At 38.5% G+C, this 16011-nt stretch overlaps 1 protein-coding gene across 4 annotated transcripts in view; it reads right to left on the bottom strand.

The window, feature by feature from the left end:
• CHD2 (chromodomain helicase DNA binding protein 2) overlaps positions 1–16011 on the bottom strand; it is a 127127-nt gene that overhangs the window by 46521 nt on the left and 64595 nt on the right. For all 4 annotated transcript variants that reach the window (XM_004271669.4, XM_033431480.2, XM_033431481.2 and 1 more), the window contains 9 exons: positions 13554–13716; positions 13062–13214; positions 10522–10593; positions 7326–7475; positions 6418–6566; positions 5296–5392; positions 4772–4864; positions 2507–2677; positions 1393–1568 (listed from right to left, as the gene is read on the bottom strand). In XM_004271669.4, the coding sequence (XP_004271717.1) occupies positions 1393–1568; positions 2507–2677; positions 4772–4864; positions 5296–5392; positions 6418–6566; positions 7326–7475; positions 10522–10593; positions 13062–13214; positions 13554–13716 (1224 nt within the window). The remainder of the gene's footprint in view (positions 1–1392; positions 1569–2506; positions 2678–4771; positions 4865–5295; positions 5393–6417; positions 6567–7325; positions 7476–10521; positions 10594–13061; positions 13215–13553; positions 13717–16011) is intronic.

Below are 16011 nucleotides of genomic sequence, written 5' to 3'. Positions count from 1 at the left end.
TGAAAAACATCTAACTATATACTATATACAAGAGTTGCAAGCTAGATTCAAAGACACAAATAGATTGAAATAAAAAAGGAAAAAGATACTGCACATACAATACCAAAAGAGAGTTGGAGTGTCTACACTAATATCTAACCAAGTTATAAACTTTAAGACATAAAATGTTACTAGAGACAAAGAAGGATATTTTATAATGAGAAAACGGTCAATTCATCAAGACAACAGATTATAAAGCATACACACCTAACAGCAGAGGCCCAAAACATATGAAGCAGAAACTGACAGAACAGAAGGGAGAAATAAACAATACAGCAATAATAGAGCCTTCAATACCCCATTTCCAATAATGGATAGATCAGGCAGAAGATCAATAAGGAAATGGAAGATCTGAACAATAGTAAACCAAATAGACTTAAAAAACATCTATAGGACACTCCACTCAACTGCAGCAGAATATACATTCTTCTCAAAATAACACTGAGGGTAGGGGAAAATAGAAATATGGCACACACACAAGACTGACTACAAACTCATAATGGTTAAAATAATACCCGGGGAGGGGGTGCGCTAATATTCTATCAATGTTTGTATACATTTACATTTTTCCATAATAAATTAAACAAAGAAAGAATAAAAGAACAGGTATAACATTTAGTGGGAAACAAAGACCTTGTGATTTCAAATACTGACCTAAAAGAACTATTTGCTAATAGTTAAAATTTGGGTTAGACCATAAAGTTAATCATTTTCATATTTTCTACTTTCTTCAGCTTTTTAAAAAAATAACATGGCAGCTAGGGGAAAAGTGGTTTGGAAGCAATAATTTTAGATTTTTCTGGAGGGAAAAGGGGTGTGAATCAGACACCAACAAATGTGTAGTAAGTACTGACATAGAAAGATGCCTAAAATTGGTTATAAGTGACAAGAAGCTGCAGAACAGTATGTTGTATATACCGATAAACCAAACTGATACCAGCACTAACACTGATGGAAAGTAAACTGGGGTTATCTGTACTACTTTAATTTTTTATATTTATACCATTTCTTTTATACACATTGATACATATGTATGTATGTATTTATTCATATTCTTCAATAAAAACAAAAAAGAAAGTTTCAGCCCAAGTTTACCTCCAACAGCCTCTTTCCTCTTGGCTGGACTTGCTTTGTGAAATGTTCAGAACCCAGAACAAGAAGTAAACAAACAGAAAGAGCTCAACTGAGGAAAACCTTGGAGAAGGGAGAATCATCCTGGGGCCTTGGAGCATGACTCAGTCCCCCTTGCCTTCCTCTGACCTCCCTGTCATCAATGTCAGGGATCCATCAACCTGAGGCTTACAGCATGTCCTTCCAAATGTGAGGGGGAAGGAGAGCAGAGCCCCCACTAACCTCCGGATCTCGGCATCAGTGAATCCCTCCACAAGGTCCTTCCGCACACTTCGGGGGCGCCCTCTGCGCTTGGGCTTCTTGTCGTCATCAGAGTCATCTGTCTCACTCTCAGAGGCAGAGGATCTCTGGGCCTGCCTCTTAGACTCAGTATCAGAGTCACTGTCATTTGTCTGAGCCTGAAAAGGCAAAGTCACATTGTAGCAAGTGCCAGGTCCAAAAGATCTAAGGACTAAGACCAGCCCATCTTAACTCCTTAATACTCAGAACTTCCCATCGTATCAGGCAAGTCAATTTCCCTTTAAGAAAGAAGGAAGCAGATGGCATGTGATGAAAGAAGACCTGCTTGGGACAGTCATTCTGCCAGAGACATACTGTAATGTCATTAAGTAAACTGGAATAAAAATATTTGGATTGTGGCTTCATGCTTACTTCCTTGGGCAAATTACTTTACTTCTTCATGCCTTTGTTTTCCATTTGTAAAATGGGGACAATAGCACCTATAATACAGGGTTTTCATACGAATTAAATGAGTCAGTGAGTGGAAAAGCACTAACTTATGCCTGACATACAGGGAATACTCAATGATAGCTACTATTAGCTAATACTGATTTACTAAGATCTCAGACAAACCTGAGTCTGTTATCTCCAACAACTGGGTAATAAAACAGTCTATCTACTTAAATGTTGTTGCAAAAATCAAATTAGATAGTGCCTATGATAGAGCTTTGTAAACTGAAGCACCTTTATATAATCGCTTACTAAGTATTTATGCCAAGTGCTATAAACAAACACTTAAAGGTGAAAAGACGTTTGACTCTGAAAGGCAAAGGCCTTGCCAATTAGAACCAAACTCTTAGACTTACTGGTTCTAATCTCAAGGGCAAAATGTAAACTTCTGTCAAACTCAAAACCTGTCCAGCCATCTCACAAAGAGCCAATCTGCAAAGATCAAATGGCTCATAGGTATGCGCGTGAGCCTTGTGCATTTTTCCATTTCCCTCTGCTAGGTTTCCTATAACTCTACCCTGGAACCCTCCACACATCCGGACAACAACATAAGGTGAACAAAATAAGAAGTATCAATACTTCCATATCTTTCATTTTACTTGTTCACCTTTTTAGTGGAACTCCGAATTCGAGGCAACATATAAATTTCTTCCAGCTCTTTCTGCCGCTCTTCCTCCTCTACTTTCTTCCTTTGCTCCTCTGGAATGATCTCATCCCAGTCCTTGTGAGGACGCTCTTCTAGTTCTTCTTCATCCTCCATTGTTGCGAAGTTGGCAACCTTAAAACAAATGGACAACCCATTGTCTGACATTTCCCTATTTCCCAAACACCATCTACTAACACACCAACTCAAGCACTGTTTATAATCTAACATGCTATGAATGATAATAGGACTCCTGTGATATTACATAATCAAATAATCAATTTTCTACTCATCTCTCCCTTATCGCCCCCCCAACAAAATCTACTTGCCAAATCCTAAAGTTCATCAGAAATTTTACTGAAAAACAGGGAAAGATATAAAGCTACAAACTGCCTTATAAGTTTTATTGAAAGATTTGCTGTTAAATCATACATACTTTCTAATGTACTAATTAGAAATTTTAGATTTATTTAGATTATAACATTTGAAAACCTAATACTAATCCATTACAAACTTACAGTCCTATACATTATAAATCGCTACTGAACAGAGCTCATTTGAAACAACCCATAACTCAAAGCAGTAGCTATTGGTTACCTTATTCATTTTTATCAAAAGTATAGAAGCTAAAGGTCTGTAAGAATTTCATATGCTCAAAACTGCATGTTAGTCTTAGGAATAAAAACAAGAACACAAAATGCAAAAAACTGAAATAAACCATTTATTTCATATCAAATATTTAATATATTTAGACCAGGACACCATCATGAAGATTACATCTGTTTAAGAAGGGAGCAGTAGCCATAGAAGTGAAATCCAGTTGAAACACTAACAATTCACCTCCATCCTCTGCATCCACAGACACATTAACTCTGATCCTAGAGCTCTGTGATCCACTCAACTCCTTCCTTTTTCTTCCACTAAGACAACTTCTACCTGTGGCCAACCTTGGACTTCATCACAAAATAATGCTTCCTTTCAAACACTTCTTCCTCAGCCCTTATGGGTCTACCACACATAACCATCAATGTAACCTCCAGGTCTTCCCTGCTTCTCTAACATGCATGGAACCAAACCATGATGAATCCATTCAACCATGTTCTCACTGGAATCTGGGAAACTTGCCACTTTGATGACTCTTCGATGCCTCCCAAGCCAATTCTCCCACCTTGGGATGGCCAACTGATTCAACTTCTCTGACCTCAAGTATTTCTGGAGCAAGTCATATGATCCTGCTGACTGGCTCTAATGTGAAGCCCCATCTTCTAAATTCAGCTCTACACCCTAAACCAAGTTCCTCCTGGCAACTCCTGGCCCCTGGATGGGACTATCCCAAATCTTTTCCACTTCTCAGCTAACACCTCACTTAATTTACTGGTAATTAAGGTCACCCGTTGGAACTCCTACATCTTCTCTCCCCTCTATTTCCTGAAGTGTATACTTTCCTTTTTCTTTCAAAGGCCAGTTCCTCCATCTGTGCTTTTGATTATATCTGTTCCAGTCTCCTCCTGGGCAATGTGCAACCAAATTTTCCTTCTTTCCTTAGAACCTTCAGAATTTCCCTATTCTCAATTTCTTTCCTCAACCTAGAAACGTGGTAACACCTTTAAAAAATTTTGCCTTGCTTGATCCTTCTATCCTCATAAATTACTTTCACTGTTCTCTTCACTAAGCTTTTCAATAATGTCTATACTCAATGCTGTCATCTCCTACTCATCAGGTGCGCAGCTTCTGCATTTAGTCCTGATCTCATTTAATTTTCTATCAAATACCACTAACTACCCCATAACTGTCCTTAAAAAAAAAATCCCACCAAGTCAAGAGCTTCCCAACTGTCACCTTCGATTTTCATACCTTTGACCTCTCTTTCTTATGATTCTATTAATGTCTCTCCCACAACCTCTCCACCCCTCCCAGAGCTCCACACTACCAAGTTCTCCACCTATCCCGCTGACAGCTTATTCTCAGCCCTTGTCACAGCGACTTCTTTTCCTCTACCCACTGAATCTGGGCAGGATGGACCGCTTCAGTGGTAACCCTCATGGGGAGGACTATATGGTCTATACCCACATCATACTTGGAACTCTAGAGAATGATTTTGAGGGGTATGAGTCAACTTCGGTAAATAGAAAAGCAGAGTCCCTTGCACCCAGAAAGTACTGACAGGCATTACTTATTATTGGTTCATGAATCAATGCCAAAGACTTTCTCAGACAATGATTTTCATACCTTAAATTGTGACAGAAGCTCATCTGTTGCACTTGTTGAGACTTCATTCTCTCTGGTTTCAGCCAAGCGCAAAATTTCATCTATATCCATTTCCTAAAAGAACAAGAGCAACACAAACATGGTAAAAAGGCAAGCAGTGGTAAGCATTTACTGAAAATGACTGGTGCAAATAAACCGACTCTCTTCTCTGATATTCCATTTTCTTTCACACTCTCAGTTTCATGTCCTTTACATCTAATGTTTCAAACTACTATTTATACAAATGATAAGATGAAACTTCAGAAATTACGAGAAATAAAATTGGAATAAAAAAGAACAAAGACAAAATCCTCAAATGCTTTTCTCATTCTTTCCTAGTCAATTTAGTAAGAGCTTTTAGCCCTGTAAGAAAAAAAGAGAAACTATGTTCTGCAAGTAACTACTATTTCCTTATAAAAGCCTCAGACTCAGAATCACTTCCAGAAAATTTCAGACTCTCACAGATGATACTTATCAAGAAATTTTTTTCCCTTATTGTTGACTACCTGAGGCTCTGATTCCTCCCCTTCGAGTTCTTTGAAGAGATCCTCCGCTCCAAATTTCAAAATCGCTGTCAGCTCTTCTTTATTAAAAGGATTTGAACTGCAGAAATAAAATGTAGTTGTAATCTTTTAGGAATGTCAGATAACCTCTACGGAGTTCTAAATATCTATTCTTCATAAAGAGGTCAAATTACTGGTGAAGATATAAATTCTGCCACAAGAAAAATGATCTCACAAATATTTCATGTTTTTTAATCCACAGGATGAGTCTGCAGTGGTAAACCTAACCTAACAAAAGACTAAGAAATCAATTATTTTCCTGTTGATTCATCTGTTACATGGTTAAGCAAGAAAGATAATTAGCAACATGAGAGAAGGGAGTTCTCTCTTTGTCCTTTGACTCAGAAAGCTATCATTCACCATGAATTTTCAAACTCCTCATCTCTGGTCCAAACTAAAAGAACAAGCTTTTTCTGCCTAGTTTCCTTTTAATGGAAAATTATCATCATCTAATTAGGAAGGGCTCATTTGATCTCACCTGTAACACAAGTTGCAGGACTGCCTCAGAAGATACTCAACAATTTGGTCAAAATGTAAACTCTCTAAGAGAAATAGCTGTGTTTCCAAATAAAGCCAACTAAAACTTAACTACTTTCCTTTTATAGCCTTCTGTTTTCAATAGGAAAGATAATCTCCACACAAACTTTTTTACCAAGAAATAGATACCAATTCAATCTGGTGCATTCTCACTGCTGAAAAGTCCAAGGCAACATTGTGCCAGGATGAAAGCCCAATGGGGAGCACACAGCTGCCACTGCTGCTGCTGTGTCATATGTCACAGGCAGAGCCAAAAGCAAAAGGCAAGAGAGGAGGGCAGGAAAGAAAGAGAGAGGGCACATAAGAAAAGAGCTGATATGGAAAAAAAAAAAAAGAACCTGAAGAAGAAGGAGAAACAGGGGGAGCAAAATAAAATGAAAATGCCATCTTCTTGCAGTTTTGGCTTGGCCTTTTCCAGGTAATTAATGGATTAATGTCTGTTGTAAAGCATCCTATTAGAAAAATGAATTATACCAAATGTTGACATAAAATTGACTCTGCTACCTCTCCCATCTTTCTGGAACTTACTTGGACCTTCCAGAGTTGTTTTCCAGAACTGTCCGGCCAGTGGTATCCATGCGCTGAATCACCAGATGGTCCAATACCATCTTCTTTTTGGCCCGTTCTATGATCTCTTCCTCCACGGTCCCCTTTGTAACCAAGCGGTAAATATTTACCTGTAGGAAAAGGAAATGTTATGCTTATGCCTGATCACACATACAAAAAAGTTACCTCTGCCTAAAACCAAGGGGGAAAATAAAAAAATATTTGTTCTCTGCTATGGCATATCACTTGTAAGCCATCCATCCAAGCAGACAACTTAAGTATTGTACATGCAATATTTTTACTATTTGCAGCACGTTACATTCTTAAATAAAATAGCCCCTAAGGAATTATTATAGCCTTGTTCTAACCATAAAAATGCTGCTAAAGAATGATCTGTCTCATTGAAACTGAATCTTTGGCCACATATGAAACTTAAAGAGGTACCCAGTACTAGAGCAGACTTTGAAATTCATCTACGAAGGAAACAAGTGTGTACGTTTCCAACATACCACAGAGCTAATACTGTTCGTGTGTAATAAAAGTAGACCATCTTGAACAATGTTAGAATATTTTAACAACTTTTCCGTAATAAAATAGATGGAAAATTTCAATTCTAAGTCTATTCATCAAATATCTTTGAGTAAGCCAGAAAGTTACTGGTGATATACTTTTCAAACAGCAAAAGAGAATAGTTTCATATCTATAAGCTCATCTCAGCCCCAAAGACAGCTTCTCTGTACTAATTAACAAACAGACATCTACCCTTGGGGAAATGAAGACAAAACAGGGAAAAAAAAAAAAAAAGCATTTTACAAACATCCTGAAAGGGCTGAATAACCTCCCCTGCCCCCTCCCCTCCAAGCCATATCTAGAGGCCCCTCTCCACTGACCTGCTTCTTCTGACCAATTCTGTGGGCTCGGGCTTGTGCCTGCAAGTCGTTCTGGGGGTTCCAGTCAGAATCAAAGATGACAACTGTGTCCGCTGAAGCCAAATTGATTCCCAGGCCACCAGCCCGTGTCGAGAGCAGGAAACAGAAGTCCTGTACACAATGCAATATACTACTTTATGCAGTGGCCTTCTCAGAAACAGTTTCACAGTCCAATAAGCCCTTATACCTGGAAACCCCTGCAGGTGTGAAGAAAAGTGAGATATGATGGACAAACTTTATGGAGGCTACAAGAATGTCAGGGACTTGATGGCAGAGTGAATTTTCATTTGATTAAGAGGTAAGAGTCAGTGCAATGAACTAAGGAGTAAAGTAGAATCTGATAAGGCAACAGGAGCAAAAGAATTGGTGTTCTCTCCTGGCTAAAACTAGTATACAAGCAGTTAACAGAAACCAGACAAACTTAATTATCATGAGGATCGTTTCAGCAAGTTGCTTAGATACTTATTTCCTGGGTAAAGGTGGATTATGCCATGTATAAGGCAGTCAGTATGAGCAAAGAGACTTTATTGGGTAAATGTCCATTCATTTGTTAGGCTGGTGAGGAATACAGAAACACTGTACTAAGACATCACATGACTGAACCACTGGACAGCACAGGATCCTCAATCACCACAGAACATGCACAAAGAAAACCAGAGCAGGTGTGGCCGAACAGCAGTGTGTGGGAAAGACCCAGGCACTGACATATTCCAGTTGCCATAGCAATGATAATAGAGACTGGGCAGGAACAGTACACCAGCCTGCATCTGAGTGCTCAGAAAAAAAATGGGCAGGAGGCAGAGAATAAACTCTGAGCCAGAGAAAACCAAAGCCAAACATTTCTATTTCCAGGGAATTTGGTCATGTATCAAAGACTGACACCTTTCTGGCATTGGAAATGGCACTCAAAAACTGGTAGTTCTGAGTTACATTTTGATAAATGGGTGTATTTAACACATATACACAGATGCAATGAAAAGGTCTCCACATTCTAAATAACAGTCACATTCACCAACATTATGCCGTAGAAATAAAAATGGAGAGAGCTGTCTCACAAGAGCTTTAAACAATTCCAATAAAGAACTGATTAACAGGGGGGTTGAAGCATAGTCTGTGAGCCTTGGTGGAGATACCAAGCAACACCACACTCTGAAGAGAAGCCTGCAGGTAAACACTTGAGAATGAGACACCTAAAACTTAAATGAAATCTGGGGTCTGAATGATCATAAGAAATATTTTCAATGTCACTCTTTATCAAAGACAATATGAATTATATTAAGATATTTGTGCCTATTATCAAATGGTAAAATGGAAATATTCATACATAAACATTATGAATATAAATTGTTTGGAAAGAGTGATTTAGCAAAATGTATCAAAAATCTTTTTTATATGCTCATATCCTAGCTAAACATCTGAGAACAATAAAATGGTCAAATAAATGATGGAACAGGCATGAGAAAATATTAGAAATTAGTTTTTTAAAATATTTAATGACACGGGAAAATGCTCAGAGTAGAATTTTGAATGAAAGGCGAGCACAAAACTATATGCAGCATGATCCCAATTGGGCAAACATAGAAAGAAACAAAGGGTTTCTTCCAGGATGAATGGAAATGCACCCAAATAATGTGAATAGCAAGCTTTCTCTGGGATGGAAGTTTTCTTCTTTGTATAGTATTTCTTCTTTGTACTCTTCACCATCTTCCAAAATTTCTAAATGTGTTTATATTACTTTCCCCCAGTAATAAAGTAATTTTTTAAATTAATTAAAAGAAAACTCAGAGTTGCAGAAAATGGTAAGGAATCTCTATTCTATATCTAGCCATCGGACAGGGGAATCAACAGAACTATGAAGAAAGCCACTTTAGCTTTTTCTTGAGAAAGGGCGATATGAAACATTCAACTCACACTGTGTTTTAAACTAATAGTAGGGACCACAAAACCAATCTCAACAAATACTGAAGAAGAGAAACAGGTAACACTGATGGGGTGCTTGTTGTGTACCAGGCCCTGCGCTCAGTGCTGTGTGTGGAGTATGGCACTTAGTCGTCACAGCAGGATTATGAAGTAGGGCATCGTGGTGCTTTTACAGTTGAGAAAATAGGGAGGAGAGAGAGGAAGATGGAATTAGATGGTTATCAGTGTTTTTAGTAATTACATTCCTCTTCTCCTTGACCATTCAGAGCCTTGGTTCTGAAGAGATTAGTGCCCAAAATTCCTCAAGGAGAACTAAAATTTTAGGCTGGAGAAATAGGCAGAATACCATAGTCTAACTAGGCTTATGTGCTATTCAAGGGGCAGGAGTCATACCATTCTGGACTGAAAGACAGACATTAAGAGTGTTCAAAGCTCTTGAGAAAGCAGAAAGTTAAGCCTGGTCTATTTATAGAGAATAGGGGCCCAGACTTCAGAAGCTCTAACGTTCTCTCCAAAACACTTCTAGTTCTACCTCTGGCCCTCACCACAGCTTTCTTAACTCCTCACACCACTATAGCCTTACTTACACTAAACTTCTTTTCGCCTCTTCTCTCACATCCCATGGTATTTAATAGTTTGATATGCACAAATTACAAGGTTACCACGGTTTCTAACTTGTCCTAAGTACTCTTCCACATGTACCTTAAAAACAAAATACTTTATAATGCCAAATTCAAGTTGGATACTTAACAGATTAACCAATGTTGCTATTAGCTCAAGCAAGGGAATTAAGCCACATCCTGCCGGGGTCCAACAAATCTGAGACATAGCAAACATACTTTTTAAGACTCAAGTCAGCAAAAAAAGTATAGATCAGAACCTTCTGATGTAACATACATGTCAAAATTAATCCTACCAGCCAGCCCTCCCCAACCCTCGCCTTGCGGTTCTTCTAGGCCCAGAAATTTGGCATCTGAAAGCCACCAGAGAACCCTCAGTTGATACCGGAACTACTCTGTCATTAATCCAGACCAGGGGAGATAAACAAGCATGCATATGCTTTTCTGGATTGACAAACAACAAAATTAAGAGGCATCTTTAGTGATTTCTCCTTCCCTTATCAGGTAGGAGAGCTGCACTGTGAAATGTTTCTGAAACAGAATACATTAAGCTAGAAAGGCTTTCCCCTTGATACAGAGCCCAAGCTGCCCAAATAACAAAGCCATGCATGCTATACCTCAGACCCATCTGCATTGAAGTGGTCCAGTGCCTGTTTTCGGATTTCTCCCTTGATGGAACCATCCAGACGCTGTAAAAATAAACCATAAGAAAATCATAAGGTAGGAAGATCAGCTACACTCAAAATAGAACACCAGACTTGTAACCTTCATCACTCCAACACCCACTGAGTAAAAATAACCGGAACACACTGGCAAAGTGCTGTCCAGGGGCTGTGCTTCAGCAGCACACCCAACTTTGCCCCAAGCTCTCCGGTTACAAACTCAAGGTCAGAAGCTTCTGATTCTAAGGGCCATCTAGGTTTATCCAAGGATCAGAATGGCCACCAGGACATAAGGAGAAAGGTGGCAACCCAAGCTGTGCTTAGAGGCTTTGTCTGCTTCTACATCTGTGCGTACCAAAGAGATTAGGAAATAGTACCACTGGTCACCTCATAATTAGCTCCTGCAGGAAAATGGTGCTCCTTAGCTACATGGCTAAAAGTTGCCCTGTTATTAAGTGCTCCATAAACCAAAAAATTATTTACATAATTTTGTTTGGAAAACATTTTCCCATAATATTGAAAATGTTAAAATTAAGTGAGTCATATATCCCAGCTTTTCTGAAAATTACACTCTAAAATCAGAGCAAAGTGTTCAAACAGCCAAAATGTATCTTCAAGAGAGCCTCTGGCATTTACTAGCACATACAATTCTTACATTAGACTATATGTCAATTCTAGGTCCAAAACAATGTCACCATAGAGAAACCATATAATATGTAAATACTGAAGAATTCCTACTTGTATGCTATATATAAAGCATTTCGGACTCTTTAAAATCATTTTCACATTACTTCCCCTTAATCACCACTTGAGATAAACTACCTCATTTTACCGAAGGCAAAACTGACCAGGCAGATGTCAGCTGACCAGTGATCAGTGACAGGGGAGGGGTGGAGTCTGTGGAAGGACCTACAGCTCAGCGCTCTGTCCACCAAACCCAGAGCCACCTGATCACAGGTAGAATCACACATGGGAACCCCCTTTCTTCTTTCTGACTACCAACTCTACTGAGAGCCTTGACCCAAAGATAAGTCTAAATGGCAGGTTCACAACCAGTATTTGAAATGAGAAAACCCAAATGCCCTCTTTTCAATATTCTAAGAGAAGACATTAGGCATGATAACCTGAGTAGACACCAGACTACTCATTCCCTAGAGAGAAAAGTAACATATTCTTATTTTACTTGATACCCAAATGATGAGCTAGACCTGAAAGCTCCCAGGGGTCAGATGTACTGAGAGATCACTGACTCTCTGTACTGTGCTATTTTTGGTAACAACCACGGTATTTAACTATATTCTAAGACAACTGCTGAAAGACCACACAAAGTATTGTGGATATAACAACGCCTTTCAGGGTATGCTGAAAGAAAACCTGTTACTGAGTTCTAAAGCTTGGCCTTCTTAGAGAGAAGCACTGCCTTCAAGTATCTTCAGTATCAGCATAACTGCATGAGTCCATCCAAAATTAAAGAAAAAGTTTATTTAATGCAAGGCAGGGCTTCCCTGGTGGCACAGTGGTTAAGAATCCACCTGCCAACGCAGGGGACACGGGTTCGAGCCCTGGTCCATAAAGATCCCACATGCGGCAGAGCAACTAAGCCCGTGTGCCACAACTATTGAGCCTGCACTCTAGAGCCCACAGGCCACAACTACTGAGCCCATGTGCCACAACTACTGAAGCCTGTGCACCTAGAGCCTGTGCTCCGCAACAAGAGAAGCCACTGCAATGAGAGACCTACGCACCGCAACGAAGAGTAGCCCCCGCTCGGCGCAACTAGAGAAAGCCTGCGTGCAGCAACAAAGACCCAACACAGCCAAATATAAAATTAATTTTTTAAAAAAATCAAGGCATTATAAAAATATTAGGCCAAAAGTCAAGGTAAATTGCACACATCTATAAATAAATCAGAGATAAGTTTCCCATTGTCTAACACGTAGAAAAATATTATGCTGAAGAAACTTTTTCCCCCTTATTTTTCTCATCTTACAAGAGATTAATGAATGAAGACAAAAACCCAAAATTATAATTCTGCAAAGTATATTCAGGGACGAGCAAGGTTTCAAGTATACTGTTCTCCTGAGTTCCCCAGCCTCACGGCCAGGGTCAGCTTCCTTTGGGGTGAAATATAAAACACTGTCACCTCTCTTTTTCTTTCTTTCTTAGGATTTGGGCTTCTGTCATCAGGTTCACACTTCCTTCCTCGCTACTTTTACCACAGGCTCAGAGATGTAAGATACCATCTAACAACACTTCTATCCCCATCCCTCACCCACCAAAAAAGAATAATCTCCCATGATCTTGTTCATTACAGGGTAGCCTAAAGGCATGGAAGTAAAAATTAAGACCCGCCTGGAACCTTAATCTCAATTTGTTTGAAACAAGAAAACTCTTGTTTTCTCCTTTAGGATAATTTACCAAGCAAAGCATACAACCTAGAGGGAGGGAGGGAGGAAAGGAGGAAGGGAGAGACCCCAAGTACCAAGCATCCTCACCTGGAAAGGATAGTGCTTAATAGTCAGGTACTCAGCCAGGATATCCAACATTCTCACCATCTGAGAGAAGATAAGGACTCTGTTCCCTCTTTCTCGAAGTCTTGTCAACAGTTTATCTAATAGAATCAGCTTCCCACTGCTCCTGATCAAGGACTGAAGATTGAAAAGACATTCTAATCATCATGTTCAAAAGCATACTTCAATCTGCCCTTCCTCTCTAATAAGAGTTCATATTTTTAAAATCATCTTTAAGCTTTTGGAAGACTTCTGCAATCTAGCTGACAAGCAATTCCTAAAATGCTCTTTACCTAGTATCTGTGACAATATACTTTCCAGATTTTTCCTAGCTATTTGACTTTTCTCACCTGTTTTTAAAGCTTCTTTTGATGCTCCTTGAAATTACCGAGGAGGAAAGGGAGCATTTTGATAAAAAGCATCTATAGAAACTAAAGTGTCTTTAAGAAAGCAATTACAAACAAGGTAAGCACACACCAGAAGAATCTCCTGTCCATTTTCCCTTTCGTTTTCTTCGGGAGGTTTAATGAGATAACAGTGGTTGCAGCACTTTTTCAGTTCCATCACAATATTAAGGAAACCAGATGTGCTGCCTCTTGTTCCTTTGGCAAGAGCCTTGTAATTTCTAGTCAGAATCCATCTGCAAATTAAGATAATAATGATATTATTAGATTCAAAGAAAGAGAGTTGGGGATACCAGCAGATTATAAAAGGAAATAGTGTTACTGAGGGTGGGAGGCGGTGGGTGGGGGCGTTAAAAAGGCAGGGAGGGATGCTTTATTTTATATCTCCTGCCACCTAACCAGCAACCCTCACACATCTCCAGTCATATTCAGACCATTAATCATTCTATTGGCTATTTCAACCTGGATGAACACAGGAATATTAAAAGAAAATAATAGCAACAAAATATATATATTCATAGAACATATATTACATATATGTATTTTATATAAACAATGACTGTCACTGAAGCAGTCTTTATTGTAGTATAAAAGTGGAAATTAAGCTGTCTCAAATTAGAAAATCAGTTAAATAAATTAGATATACCAAAGATAGAAGCTACAGGGACTTCCCTGGTGGTCCAGCAGTTAAGACTCCACGCTCCCAATGCAGGCGGGCTGGGTTCCACCCCTGGTGAGGGAACTAGATCTTGCATGCCTCAACTAAGAGCCTGCGTGCCACATCTAAAAGATCCCACATGCTGCAACTAAAAGATCCCTCATGCCGCAACTAAGACCCGGCACAGCCAAATAAATACGTAAATAAATGTTTAAAAAAAAAAAAAAAGATAGAAGCTACATATCCATTTAAACTGTTGTAAAAGGGTATTTTACATAATACAGTGTTCATAACGAGTATGTTTTATATCCCAGTTTGAAAATATTAGAACTGCTTTTTTTCTGAGTAGTGAAATTTCTTTACACTTTTAGCAATCACACTTTTAGGAATCCATCTCAAAGAGGAATTCTCAAGGATTCTCACCGTAGCACTATTTATAAAAGTATTTGAAACTATCCAAATGTCCATCACTAGGAGACTAGTTGAATAAACTATGCTACAGATCCACTATTTAGTTGTAAAAAGAAAGGACTGTCTCTATAAACTACTATGGAGTGCTCTCCGGCACAGCCGACTCCCATCACTAAGTGAAGAAAGTAAGGTATAGAAAAATGCATACAGCATGCCACCACTTGCACAAGGAGGCAATAAGAAAAGTTAACATCTGCTTATATTTTAAAAATTAAAAAATAAAGGAAAGATAAACATTAAGATTTTTAAATATAAAAGTAATTCTTACCTAAGGAAAAGAGGGACTAGAATGGGGGAGACAAGGATAGAAGCCAGATATCTCTGAACATACCAGGCATGGCAGTTTTGCCTTCGGAACTCTATAAATATTATAAATAATCATGAACAAAATTAAACAAACCAATCTCTAAAAAAAAAAAAAAAAACCACTAAAATGAAGTAAATAAACAATTGTATCCAGTCAGTACCTAACCAAAGAGAAGAAAAACCATCTCAAGTGCTTTAAGCCTCTTACCATTTCTAGTGGGATATACCTTTAAAAAAAAAAAAAAAAATACTATTTTAAAAAACCTTAACCTGTTTTTGTTCTTCATCTTGCTAGTGGTAATCCTGGCACCATTATTTTAAGACTGTGTGTGTAGTGTGAATTAGGCTGGTGCACTTGAGAAGTCGAATTTTTGGCATGGGTATAAGTTCATTAAGGTCAAATAAAATTTCTGTAGTACTATTTAACTGGACAAAACTCATGATGTATTTTTATCTTTAAAAACAAACAAATTTCCTAACTCTGTCCACTTTAAAGACCAGTGAATAATGTCCACTGCAACTGCAAAGAGCACCCCCAGTGCCGTCTGTGACCTCCAAATATCATTTTCCAATGAAACAGGATGTGAAGCTTTTTGGCTGACTCTAGTTCTGGGGCAGGAAATGAACGAGACGAATCTGAGCATTTTATCATTCCAGAAAGCAAAGAAGCTATCAACTACAACTTGGATTTTGTCAAAAGAACTTGAACAAGTTCCCACTGGCTAAAACTGGGACCATTAGACCATGAGTATAGATAATAACTGCAACAGAATAAAACAGAAATAAATATGTTTATTGATGAATCAATAATCATACAAAAATATTGAAATCGTACCAATAAGTCTCATTGGTCAAACCTTTGAAGGAAGATAGATAATCCATTTTTTCTTTTGAAAACGTCAAAAATTCAACATGGATGAACCTTGAACACACTATGTTGTGTGAGATAAGTCAGACAGAGATAGACAAGTAACGTATGATATCATGTATATGTGGAATCTAAAACAGCCAAACAAAGTAAAATAGTGGTTACCGGGGGCGGGGAGTGGGGGATAGGACAGATGTTTAAGGGTACAAACCTGGAATGGGTAGTAAA

Source organism: Orcinus orca, chromosome 2, assembly GCF_937001465.1.
Source record: "Orcinus orca chromosome 2, mOrcOrc1.1, whole genome shotgun sequence".
Lineage (NCBI taxonomy): Eukaryota > Metazoa > Chordata > Mammalia > Artiodactyla > Delphinidae > Orcinus > Orcinus orca.
This window is presented reverse-complemented; position numbering and strand designations above follow the sequence as displayed.